General features: G+C 36.4%; 1 protein-coding gene across 18 annotated transcripts in view; it reads right to left on the bottom strand.

The window, feature by feature from the left end:
- The window catches only part of mast4 (microtubule associated serine/threonine kinase family member 4), a 130,470-nt gene that overhangs the window by 19,906 nt on the left and 93,638 nt on the right, over nucleotides 1-16,926 (bottom strand). For 8 of the 18 annotated variants that reach the window (XM_042725022.1, XM_042725021.1, XM_042725027.1 and 5 more), the window contains 9 exons: nucleotides 10,040-10,128; nucleotides 7,885-7,954; nucleotides 7,205-7,225; nucleotides 6,419-6,497; nucleotides 3,236-3,390; nucleotides 2,934-3,009; nucleotides 2,629-2,838; nucleotides 2,348-2,449; nucleotides 2,059-2,191 (listed from right to left, as the gene is read on the bottom strand). In XM_042725022.1, the coding sequence (XP_042580956.1) occupies nucleotides 2,059-2,191; nucleotides 2,348-2,449; nucleotides 2,629-2,838; nucleotides 2,934-3,009; nucleotides 3,236-3,390; nucleotides 6,419-6,497; nucleotides 7,205-7,225; nucleotides 7,885-7,954; nucleotides 10,040-10,128 (935 nt within the window). Of the gene's footprint in view, nucleotides 1-2,058; nucleotides 2,192-2,347; nucleotides 2,450-2,628; nucleotides 2,839-2,933; nucleotides 3,010-3,235; nucleotides 3,391-6,418; nucleotides 6,498-7,204; nucleotides 7,226-7,884; nucleotides 7,955-10,039; nucleotides 10,129-13,770; nucleotides 15,180-16,926 lie in introns of those variants that run through there. The other 10 variants (XM_042725024.1, XM_042725025.1, XM_042725028.1 and 7 more) reach the window with 7 other exon arrangements.

The raw sequence follows: 16,926 nt of genomic DNA, 5'->3' as shown, positions 1-16,926 counted from the left end.
AAGATTTCGTTTTTCAGCACGACCTGGCACCTGCTCACAGTGCCAAAACCACTGGTAAATGGTTTACTGACCATGGTATTACTGTGCTCAATTGGCCTGCCAACTCTCCTGACCTGAACCCCATAGAGAATCTGTGGGATATTGTGAAGAGAAAGTTGAGAGACGCAAGACCCAACACTCTGGATGGGCTTAAGGCTGCTATCGAAGCATAAGCCGGCCTCCATAACACCTCAGCAGTGCCACAGGCTGATTGCCTCCATGCCACGCCGCATTGAAGCAGTCATTTCTGCAAAAGGATTCCCGACCAAGTATTGAGTGCATAACTGAACATAATTATTTGAAGGTTCACTTTTTTTGTATTAAAAAACACTTTTCTTTTATTGGTCGGATGAAATATGCTAATTTTTTGAGATAGGAATTTTGGGTTTTCATGAGCTGTATGCCAAAATCATCAGTATTAAAACAATAAAAGACCTGAAATATTTCAGTTGGTGTGCAATGAATGTAAAATATATGAAAGTTTAATTTTTATCATTACATTATGGAAAATAATGAACTTTTTCACAATATGCTAATTTTTTGAGAAGGACCTGTATATTGAAGACTGGTTATTTTGCAGCATACTTGGGACTCAGCATACCCAGTTTAAAAGCCTATTGTACAATTTGTACAATGCAGACTGTTTCAAAGCAGCTTCACATAATTAAGCAGGAAAATAAAATTCATTAATTTTAAAACTAATTCAATTTCAGCTGTAAAGTAGCTCTACAAAGCTTAATTTAGTTAAATGCTGATTCAATTGAGTTTAATAACAGTATCAGTGTTGCAAAGTTAGTGTCATTATCCAGCTTAGCCCTCAAATGCATCGTGGTCACTACAGTGGACAGATATTTAGAAGCCATTTTGAACCATTTAAGATGTAGCATCATGTCCCAACCACCAACTGGCGAACCCCCAAAGTGCTGTCTACGATTCCATTTAATTGTTGTCTTTTTATCTATTTTTTTGTTTTGAGATATTGCATAATATATTCAAAATGGCAGCAGGAAAAGGGGATGCATCATGTACCTCGGAAATAAGTGTTAAATACTTTTATTCTCAGAAAACCAGACAAGTACAAAAACATTTTTTTTTTCAGTTAAATAGGATGTCAGAAATAGATTCATCCAGATTTTAACAATATTATATATATATATATATCTTGTACATTTTTTTTATGTGACAGAAAATATATCTGTCCACTACAGTGGAACGTCATGCACCAAAGCGTACAATTCTGCCTATGGGCCTATATATAGGTTCTGACTTATTTTGTGTTTTATTAAAATTATGATATAATTTACACATGAATGGTTTAATTGAACAGAAATATTAAATAGTCTGCATATTTATTTAAATGCTTACAGTCTATATTTATTTCTAAGTTAATATAAATGTGTAGGCATGTATACATGTATACTGTATGAGTGCAGATATATGTGTGCACGATTGTGTTCGAGTGTGTGTGCTTGTATTTGTGCTCACATGTGTATGAATAGCCCACCATCCCGACCCCCCCACACACACTGCCCCACACAGCCCCACACACCCCTGGCCCATAGTTACACACTCTTACATTTTGTTTGTTACACTTCACATTTCTGTGCCGTCATGACATAGCTTGTTGTTAAAAAAAATTGGAATGATTTTACACTTGTTTAAAAGTAAAAACAAGCCTAATTGAATCCTTTATGGTTTAATATTGTAAAACAATAAAACAAACTCCCAGCAGAGTGACTAGTTTTATAGACACTGAACTCATCTTATCTTGTTTAAAGGTTTGACAAACTGGGGCAAATCCAGCAACTAGTTCTTCTTTGGAAGCACTTAGCCTGAGAGCCTGTTAATACAACTTTATTTCTTGATAGACTGATAAAAACCTATGTGCCTAGACTCCCAGAAGTTGCATGATTTTCAGCCAAGCAAACTGAAACAATTTTTACTCGCTCTTGGCACTGCAAAACGGGTGAACCCTCTGAGGCCAAGACTACTCAAAACCATGTACTGAGGTCCTCCTACCCTCAAGTGGGTCCCTTGTCAAACCAAGTTGGCTGATAATGTAGCGTGGGATGTCGGTCTTGATGCCTTGTCCCTCTTTGGCATGACCTTCTGCAGCCTCCAGGAGATGATAGAACTCTTCAGGGTCAAACTCCTATAAGACACAAAGTATTTATCTTTAACACAAAACTTTGACCAAACTGTACTAATAGATTCTCACTTCTTGCATAGCTTAAAGCATTTGGACATACTGATTTAAATCAGGCTGACTGACCCAGACCATTGTTAAGAAAATTTATAGACAACCTACCAGACATTCAAGGAGTCGAGCAGGCCTGGCGATGACGATGAGAATCTTCTTCACCAGCTCCTTGATGAAGGTCACCTCTGCACTCTCTGATCGCTCAGTTGACTGAATTACAATGACAGAACACATCACAAGTGGCCAGCTATATGCATGCATCAATGAAAGCAATAATAAGAAACAACTTGAAATGGAAGAATACACAAGGGGAAACGTATTTTAAATACAGAAAGTTAGTTTTAGCTCAGAAGAATGAAGAATGCAAAGTCTCTGGAGGCATCATTTACCTCCTGAAAGAGCCTTTCCAGTTTATCCGTGAGCTCACAGAAGTATCGTGAGGTAATGAGGCCGAGACGGGACTTTTCCAGGCAGTCTCTGGCCAGCTCAATGATCTGATGGTGTGCGAAACTGAGTACACCGTCAGCCAGGGGCAAGACATTCTCAGGGGAATTGCTTTGAATGATCTCCTTGATGCGCTCCTCCATCTGAGCTGTGGCCTGAAGGGTGGAGAAAATAAACTGACAATGAATTCTCCTTTAAAGATACAATTACTCAATACTGAGGAAGACTGGTGAAAGTAGGTTGCACTTACCTTGGGAAATCTTTCTTTGTACACATGATTCATCATGATAATCTCATGGTCACAGCACGATGGAGATCTTCCAGGACTGTCAATGCAATTTAAAAAAAAAAAATGTTTTCAATATACTCATACATTGTAGTACTGTGACATACTACAGCATTAACATAAATCTTCATACCTTTGGCATACTACTTTGTGATTTGGTATGCAGTAATTCTTGCATATTATTTAAGACAGATGGTATTTGAATTGTGATGCACTAATACAGATCTCAGATAAGCCCAAAAAGACAACATCTAAGCTTCCTGTACCTGAGACTGCGGGAGCGTGGCCGCATAGGTGTAGCTCTCCTGTGGTCATCTCCAGCAATGCTCTCTGTGTAGAAATGCTTGGACAGGAAGTGGAGCTCGTCTGGTGTGGGCTGGAAAGGCAGCTGATGGAGCTTCTCCTGTGATGAACAGGACGACTGGAAATGAAACGAAAATACATTGAAAAAGAAAAGAAAAAAAGAGAAAATGAAATGAAATGAAAACAAATCAAGAAAGAAAAGATGTCCCCCGATGTGTTACAGAACACATCATTAGGTGATAATGCAGATGATGAATAAAACTAAAACACAGCAGTGGGTTTTCACTGTTTTCCTGTTTCTTCACAATTCAAAACAAGTCTATAAATGATGTGGACCAGAGACCTCGGAGACCTTATATACGCAAGTATATAAGTGAAGTATCTAAAAAATGCAAAATGCTATTGTGCAAATATTGTGCAAAATGCTATGCTAGCTCTACCAAGTTTGCTGAAACCAAAACAGAAATGTCATCATTTATTCCACCTCATTTCACTGCACAAAGATAGAATTTTTATTTTTGTGGTCAACTACTTGTTTCATGTAAGAGGGAGTCGGAATCTAAAATTTAACTATAACCTATTATTCTTTTGAAACTGACAATATATTGTAGTGGATTCTGAAAAAAAAGGGTTCATTTTGCGCATTATGTACTGTATTAAAAACAAACATTTTGTCCACCTTTTTATATTGTGCCTTAACCAACAATGACAGGACAAAATCCCTATAATTCCCATTCACATTGAAATCAGATATCAAAAAAAAAAAAAAAAAAAAAAAAAAAAAAGTTTTCCAATTAATGCTTTAAAATGTAATTTATTCCTGTAATGGCAAAGATGATTTTATTTATTTATTTATTTATTTATTTATTTATTTATTTATTTATTTATTTATCTATTTTTTTTGTAACAATGTAAAAATCTTTACACTTTTATTAAGTATTAATTTCCAATGAATAAAAATGTTACTGACAAAAAAAGTGTCATGTTACTGACAAATGATACTGATGGGAAATTTCTGTAAACTAAACATTGGTTGGCTGGTTTGCCAGCATCACACTGTTTGCCATTTCCTGTAAAGATGGGCAGCTGCAGCAACTGTGTCACTAAACAACAACAACCAGAGAGTGAGCGATTGAGTGGGTGGGCAGTTTGGCATGGATTCAGGGACATATTTACCAGGAAACAAATCTGGCGCTGCTCAGAGGCACATGAATCAGACTGGGAGACAGTCATGGCAGCATCTGTTGCCCGTGGCAGATAGTCTCAGCCAAGTATCAAATCAGTTGTGCATGTAAGCGCAAGGACATAGACACGAACCAAAAGCTTCAAAGCAGAAACAGCAATGAAGCTAGTAATGTCAACAGCATACAAAGAAGTAATGTTGGTGTTGCTCATTGCATACAAAAAGATGCATACAATTTTAGTTGACAGTTGGAGATTCCTTTGTTACAAAACCTAGTGAGCTGCATACCTAAATAACATTTTAAACTATCACAGATGTGCTGCTAATAGAAAGACAACATTATGCCCGTCTTTATTTGTCTAATGTACCATCACATTTGAGGAAAAAGCAATCCCAGAATGCATGGCTAAGATAGCAGATGAGTAAGTAGAAATGTTGATTATAAGTACATTTCATCTAAATACTAAATGTGGTAACACTTCACCTAAAAATGATAATCAGCTTGTGTTTTACTCACCCTCGAAGCATCCTAGGTATATTTGACTTTCTTCTTTCAGACAAATCCAGTCGTAGTTATATTAAAAATTATACTAATCACACAAGTCATGTGTCTTACATCATCCGCCGGAACTGCTTCAGTTATGACAGTCAGCGGAAGTGAGAGAAAAGTGTTTATTACATTGGAAATATGGATATTTTTCTTACAAAAACACATGGATTCGCTACAGGGGACCTTTATTCATTCCTCGGAGCCGTCTTCGGCACGTTTTAATATGAATGTGCAAGCTTTATTTGACCACTTGTGGACTGTTCAACTGCAACACCCGCTGACTACAATGATAGAGCTTTGAATAACCAGAATAATTTTTAATATAACTCCGACTGGATTCATCAGAAAGAAGAAAGTCATATACACCTAGGATACTTTGAGGGTGAGTAAAACCAACAAATTTTTGGGTGAACTTACCCTTTAACTATGATTTTTCCCTCAATAAATTCCTAATTTGCTGCTTATTAATAGTTAGTAAGGTAGTTGTTAAGTTTAGGTATTGGGTAGGATTAGGGACATGGAATAAGGTCATGTAGAATAAGGCATTAATATACTCAATTAGAACTAATAAATGGCTAATATTCTAGTAATATGCATGCTAGAGACCCTGAAATAAAGTGTTACTTTTAATGTACTGTTAGAAGTGGATACATTTAAGTATGCAGGGGGTCTAAGCAAACCTCCAAGGCGGGTAGAAATGGTGAATAAAAGTATTTTTTTTAAATCACTATCCTTAAATCTTTATCTAGTGAACAACTAGAAAAGTCATGTAAATTTATTGGTTAAAAAGAGTGAGAACCCTACAAAACAGAGAAAGACTCTAAAACGTTCTGCAAGCCAGATATTTAATGAACTGAATTTAATTAATTTATTTATTTTATTAATTTATTCAAAATGGGTCAGGGAGTGTAGACAATAGGAGGTCTTGGAGTAAAAAAAAGGCTGTCATGTGAGTCATGTCTCTCATTTGCTAATGAGTGTTTCACTTCACTTATGAGGTCACTTATAAGATTCATTTTCAGTTAAAAGCTGCCTTTAAAGGCAGTCAACAGCAAGGCAGCTCACTAGATTTTGGAACAGAGTCTTTGTCTTCACAGTTCAATGCTAATTTAGGTTTACTCGAAGATGGCATTCATACTGACAGTGATTTATTTGCTTAACGCCACCAAAATGTTTTTGCCACTGGTTGCTGGTAGGCCTTCCTGCTCAAATAAAGTATACAACCAACATCTTTATATGCTGGAATTCTGCTCAACTCAATGACTCCAGAGTTGGACGTTGCTTAAATCTCTTCAAATTCCAAAGAAAATGAATGTCATTTTGTCATTTATACTTCAAGTAATTTTGTTGCTTCAAATCTCTGCCAATGAATGCACACTTTCTTCTACCATTTGAAAAACATGTGGTACTTACAGAGACGGTGGAGCTAGGTGTGTTTGTTCCATAGCCAGAGGAGGGAAGGGATGCCAATGACCAACGTCGCCCATCAGTTCTGCAAACACAGACACCCCTTAGTCCATTTCCTCTCAAATTACTCACAGTAATCACAGTTACTGTGTAGAATTATCATCAGTAAATAGCATATTCTAGATTGCACTGCATTGGATCCAAGACATGAGAGGCGGGTGGTACACTAGATAAAAGGAATATGCTGAGTGAGTCATTTATTTTCAACGTAGAGCAGATGAAAGACAGTGGCAGAGTGATCCATGAGCTGAGGCTGCTATCTTTTCGAGCAGTGCTCTGTGAGCAATTTCCTATGGGTCTCCTGGCTGATTGAATGATCTGATGAAAATCGCAGGAAGACAAACGCCACAAACACTGGAAGGAGAGTTACATGGGCCGAGTAAATACAGAAGATGCCAAAAAAATGGTTGTGCAGGCACATATCTACAGTGAACAGTTTAATGTACATGGAAAGGAGTGTGATGCACTATGGATGATTTCTAGCACAAATTACAAGAATAGAGTGAATCCCATAATAACATGTCCAGGTCAGATTGCACCCTTATTTGTTTGTTTGTTTACCATCATAAAATTAACATTATATTGTAATAATTTTTTTTTTTTAAACAAAACAAAACCAAAAAACAATAGACTTTAAATAAATTGTAATTATTTTGAATTTGGTGAAATATGACCTGAAAATGTTTAAGACTGGTATCTTGAGATTCACTCAATAAGTTTCATTTGAATTACCTGTCTGCTCTTAGTCCATGACTAGAAGATTATAAATAGTAAAAATACAAAATAAAAATAAATAAATAAATAAAATAATAATAATATTTGAAGTAGAAAAAAGTATACGAATTTTGATATAAAGACCCATTTTTCACCCCATCCTGTCTGATCGAACAGAGTTTGATGTGACAGGTTAAATCTGAACTTCTGAACCATGGTTTTAAATTTGTTCCCATCTAAAACTGTAGAAAGCCTGTCAGCTCCTGAGTTTTTCAAAAGAAGCATCCAAGAGCTTTCATCAGCCACATGCTCCTCACTTCAAAGAACATTGTTTACTTGAACATTGTACTGATGTCCTGATTTTCCTGACAGATCTGGACCACTATTCTAATAATACAGATATTTATCTTTTAAATTATGGGTGCAATAGGTAGTTTACACACTAGGTGCATCTTTACAAATTTCAATATTGTAGTACTTACACCACAATGATACAGTGGTTTGCTTGCTCACCCAAATCAAAAGGGTCTCTATGATACTGTTGTCCCTAGATATAACTTTGATCCCACCTTTAATGCAAGTACTGGATTTTTTTTTAATTCTTTCTACTCAAACTCCAGGCAAAAACCTGATAGCTTAGAAATATAGGAAACTTCTCTCCAAAAGTGTACCATAGGTATAGATCTTCATGTCATTACCTGCGTGTGAAGGAGAAATGAGCTGAAGCACTAGGGGAGAAGTTTCTAGGGCTGTCTTGTGGACTGGTGCCTGAAAAAAAAAAGGTTTCACAGTTTTTATTGTGCTAGCAATACTCTACAATCTTCTAACAATATTATTAACATAATTTTTTCCCGCAGTTATATATGGCTGTGCCAGCTGTACAATCTTTTTTCTTGAAGGGATAGGCAACACTTTCAGTAAACAACAAAATTTTGGTTTGGCCCCGAAACTATTACACTGCCTCTAATGCTTTGGATTATAATTAATAACACATTTGGACAGTTTTTATAGTATTTTATGAGGCCCTTTGTCCTTTTTGGCAAACATAGGAGTCAGTTAAACCAGAAAGGTACATACGCCATTGTCACCATATGTGCCCTCTTATTAGCTAAACCCCACTGTTTCTGGGGACTGCTTTTGGCAATATGGCCACAATTGAGGGTCTGGGAGATCCCAAATCACGGCCATTAGAGCCAGTATCCTGCTTCCACCAACAGAAAAACAGCCTTCTGCCCTGCAATAATTACAGATAATTAACCTGATTGAACAGGGGAAAAAGTTAATAGTTAATTACCAGACATGCCTATGGCCCCACTGTTGTTGATAAAGAGAGACCCCTGAGCTTTGCTGCTGGTGGCTGCTCATTAGTGGTGACTCATTTACTGATATTCACACACAACTGATAAACAGAGTCAGAATGAATTGAAATTAATGCAAATAAGAAACTAATAATGATGTGGAATTTGCATTTTATTAACTGATATGAGGTTTTCAATAGAAGATGCCAATATCTACAAAGTGGAAGATTGCTGATACAGTGGGATGAATACAATATATCATCAGCCTGTGTGTGAGGGTCTATTAATACATTTAGACAAATTGTGCAATTGTGATGTCGACTTTATCTCCTGTGTCTTGTTTTAAGTTATTTTTGCCCAATAACCCACTTTGAACAATCTGCCAGTGATTTGATGAATACAATATATAAAAATAATTCATACACATACAGTATTTTCAATACAATACAATTTTATGTATATCAAATACTGAAGATATTTTGCCCCCCCCCTTCTTTTTTTTGTTACTTCTGTTCAACAAATATGCCTTTAATTGATCTAAAGTGACAGTAAAGATTTCTACATTGTTACAAAACATTGTTTGCACTTTCTACTCACCAAATAATTCTAAAAAAGTAGGTTTAAAGTAATTGTTTGATATAATGCAATCATTGCGGACATACATGTTTTTATGTGTACTTACAATTATAAATATTTTCCTGTAATTTCATCTGTGATTAATTTCAATAGTTATAGTACATACTGTTAATTATACTGTAGTCCCTTACCCATCAAACCATACCAACAAACCTTTGCCCTCACAGGAATAGATTACATTTTAAAATATATTAAAACAGAAAACGGTTCTTTTAAATTGTAATAATATTTCAAAATATTACTGTTTTTACTATATTTTTGATCAAATAAATGCAGCCTTGTTGAAAATACTATGTAAAAATGATTTAAAAATATCTTTCAGATCTCTAAATTTAAATCAGTAATGTATACAATAAATTTATAAATGTATTATGCATTATCCTCACATAATTCATAACTCAAGTCTATAAATGCTATGCTAAATGGTCTCTCAGAGCATAAGCTGTTATAAGCCAGCTGACTATGCCTCATGTTTAATCACATTAATACACTGTAATTAAATCAACAGTAATGCTAAATGTTCTTTAAAGGATTTCAGTACGGGGCACTGTGTGCTCAGTCTGCAGAATGAGAGAGACAAAGACCTAGAGCGCAGCTCATGAATCAGACACAGGATCGCTGCTTGAACACACTGTAGTTCTGCAGTGCTTTATCCAGTTTTGTGGGCCTGGCCGCCTTAAAACAAACTGCTTTCTGTGACACAGCTAAGTATTAAACCATGCCCTAACCAGGTGTGAAGCAACAGTTAAATACTTTGATATAAAGCTTATATTAGAGCTTTTTTAGAGACTTCACTATGGGTAGGCCCTCAATGCAAAAATAATAATCCAAGTATCACTTGGACAAGACTCGACAACGAGACCATCAGTAATAACACACATGTACATACGCAAACAGACAAACACACTGAACCGGTTACCTGTGTGTGACGACAGAGGTGAGTGTGGTCGAGGAAGGGCTGATGACTGTCCACTCCCTATCAGACTTTTTCTGTTGCTTGTTCTGCAGCTAGAAAAACAAACCAAAGCATTGTGTTTTGTGCGCAGACCACTGCAATAATACCTTTGCATTACAGAAAAATGACAACAGCCTTAAGACAGGTGAGGTATTTTAACACCTGGTCACATTGGCACAAAAAACAAACAAACAAACAAACAAACAAACAAACAAAAAAACAGAGAGGTGTCAGTACTTTAATAGAGCATATTTTGCATCTGTCATGGTTTACATAATATATCACTATAGATTTGAAATGATCATTATAGATAACTGATTTTATATATGATCTGCATAGAAGTAAATAGCAAATACCATTTACTGCAACACTGCTGTCTGTCAAGTGCACCATTACATAAAAAAAATAAATAAAAAAATTGGAAAAAACAGGGCAGTGAACTGCAAAAAATCACTATTACGGTATGTTTCATATTTCATTTTTGCAATGAAAGTGACAGGTTGAAAGGTGCGGTTATTTTTGTTGTTGTTGTGTTGTTGCTTATACAAAACATTTACTGTTAATAATAGCCCACTACTGGTGTCATACTTTGTCATTTTGAATTTGAATTGCCTTGACTTTTTGAGTTTACTTTTTTTTTTTTTTTAGATAAAAAAAGTTCGCATTTTTATTTTACATTATTTCTGAACATATAGGATATGTTTAAGACAAGTTTGAACATTATTATTATTATTATTATTATTATTATTATTATTATTATTATTATCTTTTCTGCAAAGATAAAAACCAAGTAATTTCAAGTAATTTTAAATGACCATGCTGACCAGTTCATGTGTGGTGCATTTGGAATAAAGCTTTCTCTAACCAGATGTTTAATAAAGAATGTTACTTGAATCATGTTGTAGTTACATTTTGAAGTTGACTAGTTAAAATAATAATCATCATCATCATTCAAACACTCTAATAGCGTTCTTGCCATATCGCCCAGTCCTAAGTAATAGTTATGCTTTAGCAGCACAATAATAGAGGACAGGGTGAAATCCTAGAGGGGAACTGAACATGTGACTGTGGACTCTTCTCTAGCCATTGATCCCAAAGCTGGTGTCTGAATGGCAGCTGGGCAGACATCACAGATGACATTGCAAAGCCCTTGTGATCATCACCTCAACAAAGAGAATGTAAAGAGCAGCTGCCAGTGAATCTATCACATTCATGGAGATGTAAAAGGAATAGTTTGCCCAAAAAGTATCATTATATCATCTACCAATTTTAAGTAGCTCTGTCTACATATACAAGAAAAACAAAAACAATTTAAGCAATTTTCCTGAATGCAGATAGAGATACGCATGACTCTAAAAGGGGGAAAAATAAATCAAATGTCAAGTAAGGAAAATGGCAAGGAATCAAATAATCATTTTAAAGCACTATAAAGGAGGCATATCTTACATACAGTATGTGCACCAATCTTGTTTTAATATTTTCTCTCGAAGCCCACTTGTGCTAGTCAAGGTTTGTTGCACTAAATACTGATGCGATTTCATTTTACATGACCGTTTTCCAACTTTCATCTAACCCTTGGACTTCAGATATGTAGAGACATGTACAGTAACTTGAATATGCAAACATGGGCAGTCATATGGTACTGTAGTGAGCTTATTGTCATGATGTTAAAGGGATAGTTCACCCAAAAATGAAAATTCTGTCATCATTTACTCTCCCTCATGTCGTTCCAAACCTATATGAGTTGCTTTCTTATGTTGAAGAAGATATTCTGAAGATAGCTGGTAATCAAACAGTTGGTGGTTGACCTTGACTTCCATAGTATTTTTTTTTCTTTCTAATATGGAAGTCAATGGCAACCACCAACTGTTTGATCATTTTTGGGTGAACTATCCCTTTAAGATGTCATAATGAGCTATTTTGCAGTAAATGGTGTTTTAAACCTTTTAAACTGGTAATATAGTTTTAAGATCTTGAAAGTTAACAGTATTCATTTACATTAAAAGAGCAAGGAAAGTCCTGTCATGATATGACCCCTTTAAATATGTAGCATGATTCAGAATAATATCTGGTTTATAAGTGCTCAGTTAAAGAGGATCAGATTTTGCTATTTATACAGCTGCTATACACAGGCAGATTAGAAATGGACAGTGCTCAGCTCCGCACTTCTTGCTGTATAGCTATAATGAAAATGCAATACCTATATGCTACATTTGAAGGAAACCCACACAGAAATTACTGTAAGCAACGTAATAACTGAATCAAGGGTCAGTCACAGTTTTGCCACTTGAGAGCAGACATTTTGCTTTCATCACTGACTAATCATTCAGCCATTTACAGACACTTTACAAAGGCTAATTGTAAAGCCGTCTCTTTAATGATCTTTTTTATTGGCTTGGCCTCAGTCTGCCCTTTCTTAAACAGACTTAAATCCATCATTGTTCTTTGCATATAAATACAGTATTCATTATATAAATGTTATTTAAATGATGTTCAATTTATCAAGCACCAGCAAAACATCCAGTAACTTTTAAACATTGCCTGGAAGTATGATTTATGCAACTATATCTTTCTAGGCCATTAAATACACAATGAAACAAAAGAAAGCTCTGATTACTAAATTACTGTACAAGTGGCCCTTATCTAACTTATGTCAACACATGATAGGTTTTATTCATGGCCGACATTTCAGAATACTGTAGATATTAGGTCCGCTATTGTCAGATTCAAAAAGAGAGCTATAAAAACATGATTGAAAGCCAGAACTTTAGATTTGAGATGGAGCGCATAAATCAAGGTCAGTACTATAAATTATGAAGATCTCTTTGACAGATGGACACATCATGCATTTCATTAGTATATACACAACATAAAACGTAGTTCTTGTATTAATTTACTATTGAACACAGAAGGAATACACCGCTTTGCTAGTGGTGTAACAGCTTAGTGAGTGCCATTATCAAAGTTATTACAGATAAAGACATTACTCATTACTGAAACCTTCACCCAGTACAAACTAATAAACAGCACTGTGAAGAAAGCACAATCATATTTTCTTTGCATGTTCTCCACAACTAATTCATTTCAACATAAATGATAGATTCAGTCTGATTTACTCAGCCTGATGATCCTAATCGGATCATCTGTATCATCAATGGTAAAATAGGTCATTGCCAGGATTAAAAAGAATGCAAGATGGAAAAGCACAAGCAGAAATGCACATGAATGTTTGCTAGCAGAGATATCTACAGTATGGCTGGTTGGCCTTTTGGTGAAGGTTTGGTCTTGTCACATGAGAGGTGAAAAGGATACGGCGCAACTTCAGCATTTCCTGCGAGAGCAGTGTATCCGACTGTATCTGTCAGATAACGTTGAGATGCCCAACTCTTCTCAGAAGGATTAGAGAACAATCCATTTTCCTCATATTCAACATGCATATTTAGGCAAATGCACAGTAATTACGCATGTACGTAAACCTCTTTTGTGCCGCCTGCTGCATGGACTGAACAATAATGCCCTGATTACAATCAAGAGGTACTCCAGTTCAACATTCACTACGGAAATCAAACACAATAGAAAACACAGCACCTGCATTACCATATTGTTCTTATCTAACCTCAACTGACTTAAATTTTGACAAAGGTTTACCACATAAAAACCCAACGAAAGTAGTGACAAGCAATCAACTCGATTACCTTTTGGAGCGCCGTAATCTTGCTCCACCGATAAAGTGAGGCATAGAAAAATTGGAGAGTAGAGTCCGTAAGCTGGAGTCGGACATTGTCCCAAAGTCATGCCCCCAAAGTGCTATGAGCTGTTTTGGAAAAGAGAGTGAGGAAAAATGCCTGGCTTCCACGAGAAGTAGGCACCCAACGCAAGAGTCCCGGGAAGTCCTCCCAGCGCGACGCTCTGTCACTACAGAGGTTCGTCCATGCACATCTGCTGCTCTCTGCAGCATACACAGGCTGTCAAGGGGGACAGTGTGTCCTTTGAAGTGTCCTAAATCGAAGAGTGTGAAAGCTCCTCTGAGCTGTTTCCTATTCAGGTTATATACGCTCCTGCTCAAACGCTGGGTGCCTCTGGGACAGAGGGACAGGACCGCTTCCAGCAGGATGACTTTTTGTTTTGATGTGAAAGTCGCATGGCTCTGCTGCTATCACCGTAGACTCATTGAGACTCAGGCGTGCTCCATATCGTGTAACAGGCACCTACCGTACCACATCCTGAGGCGGGGAGGGGAGAGGAAAGGAAGGGAGGGGGGCGTGAGTCAGAGCAGCAATGCATAATCAGCAGACGACGCAGTGAATGCAATCATGGCTCTCCCGTCTGGCCCTGATCCAGAACCCACAGGACCCTCTGAAATGGAATTTTTCAAACGTAACCATGTGCAAGTCCTGCACCCTGTAGCCAAGCATCTTCACCCCTCTCCTTTTTTTTCCCTTCTCTGGACCTGCCATATGAAGAAAACCACCCTCTCTCTTCCACTTCAGCACCTTTGATCTCCTCCTGTTCTGTTCTTCAATCTGCTCTTTTGGCAGGCAGGGACATGGAGAGGCCCAACCTCCCTGACACATGACAGATGAAGTCGGAGGGGTGGAATGGGGCCACTCGCCCTCGACAATTAACCGTTGAATGCAGAGCTAGCCACTAAGGTGTGAGGCAAAGGACATCACTATGAGGAGACAAATTGGGACACGTCTAAAACAGCATACGACTAAACCAGGCACACAGACAACTAATCAAGCCTTCAAAGAGTGCTTCAGATATGGACATAATCACAAGGAAGCTGGTCACACATGAATTGAGCAAAGTCTAGCTCAGTTATCTCACAACTTTAGTCTCATGACTTCTTATCTCTTCCTGCAAGGCCAGTGACCTATAGAAACTTAAATCTGGGAACAAGCCAAGCCTAGTCTCTTCTGTTCAGCATGTGCTCTATATCTGTATGCACTGTTTTTGGTGTTCCAGTTTGGAGAGGATGAACCAAAAACAATAGCAGTGGTCTGATTCAACCAACTGCAAGTTATCTTTCTTAGCATATAAAGCTCAGAGTAGGGATGCACCAAATATTCGGCAAACAAAATTCAGCTGAAAATAGCAACAACAACAAAAAAAGCTATTTCGGTGTTCAGCAAACACGTCTGCAGTGTGGAAACAATTAAAAGTGTCAGAGAAAGATGCAAAAATCATAAGCACCGACTGCAAGAGACTGTTTAGTACTGCATTGCATGTCTTCGATGAGAAGAGGAAGTGGTGGTTGTTGCTGGTTACTGTATGATGACTGCAGGGGCGGATCTAGATAATTTTAGGGTGGCAAAGGGGTGGCGTGGGGTCTATGAGGGGTGGCAACACCAAAGCAAGCCCCATACATAGTTTTGGGGATTTATGGTCTGATATACACAGTTGTGTTCAAAAATATTTTATTACCATTAAGTAATCATCTATACAGTTTAAAATGAAAAATAAATAACAGCATTTGAATATCCATCAAGGCACCAAGTCAATTCACAATATAAAAAACGTCAACAGGTTATAAATGTTTCTGAGCTTGTATCACTAAAGAAGATATGCAGTTCTATTAAAATTACATAGACTTCTTAGATGGTATAAATCACATTTTAGTGCAAGTTTAAGAGTAACACAAACTTTTGAATTTCCTTACATTAGAAAGAAATACAATAATATCAAAGCACTGAAACTGAATCAGTTTTGAAAACAATGTTTGATTTTCTGTTATTAACAGTGGTGGGCATGTCTGTAATCACCCAGAACAAACTCTATCAACCATATACTCTAGCAACACCCCGGCAACTGCATAGCAAGAGCCTAGCAACCACCCAGAATATCCTAGCAACCAACTAGCAACACTTTAGCAAACAACTAGAACATCCAACTGACCAAATCATTTTTAAACAAGACTTTAAGAGAAGCCAGCATAAATTTGTCTTTCAAACTTTTCAATATAGTTATTAACAGTTTTTCTTACAGGTTTTTTTCAACTGCTCACACACATTTTCAGACCCTTGCCTCTTTTTTTTTTCAAAACTTTACACACAAATCCAAGAACTGCACACACAAAATGCAAAATGCCTTGCAAAATGAAGCACTGCATTCAAAATATCACAAACACATCTCAAAAGCAAACATTTGCAAACACCTTTGCCATATTAAATTTGCAATATTAATTCCTGTTAGATTTTTGTGTTACACAGATAATTGTTGTATAATTAGTGTATGGTTTTGCAGATTTGGTGTGTGGTTCTGTTGTTCGTGTCAGGTTTCAGATATTGTGTGACAAGTAAAGATTTTGTGTGTAAGCAGTTAAAAAAAAAAAAAAAAAAAAAAAAAAAAATCTCTAAATGCTTACACACAATTCAAATACACAGATGACTTCCCTGCCCAGTGAACACTGAGATCAAACACTGTAACAAAAAAAAACTCTTACTAGGATTCAGAAATTATTTTTCTCAGCTTTTTGTATATTAAATTTCTATTGAAGTTAAAATTATAAATTAAATTACAGATAAAGTAATAATTTAGCGATTAACTTTTGGGAAAAAATCATTTTGATTTTACCACTGTGAAGTAATTTTGCAGTAGATGAAAAGCACTAGAAAAGTTCAAATACCAAATAATTGTATGAACTTGACGTACCACAATACAGTACAGCAAAAAAAGTAAATTTAGCATCCTTTGCACATTTGGCCAAATTTCATTACAGTATACAGCGCTATAGCAGTTTCTATGTCTTCTGACACAAGACTAGCTATATTCTCTATGCAGTCATTTCTCAGTTCTGCAAAAATGCAGTACACATAAAAAATGGTTACAAATTCAATTAAATTTGACAG

Source organism: Cyprinus carpio, chromosome B5, assembly GCF_018340385.1.
Source record: "Cyprinus carpio isolate SPL01 chromosome B5, ASM1834038v1, whole genome shotgun sequence".
NCBI lineage: Eukaryota > Metazoa > Chordata > Actinopteri > Cypriniformes > Cyprinidae > Cyprinus > Cyprinus carpio.
The sequence above is the reverse complement of the archived record's forward strand: the minus strand, read 5'-3'. Positions and strand labels throughout refer to the sequence as shown.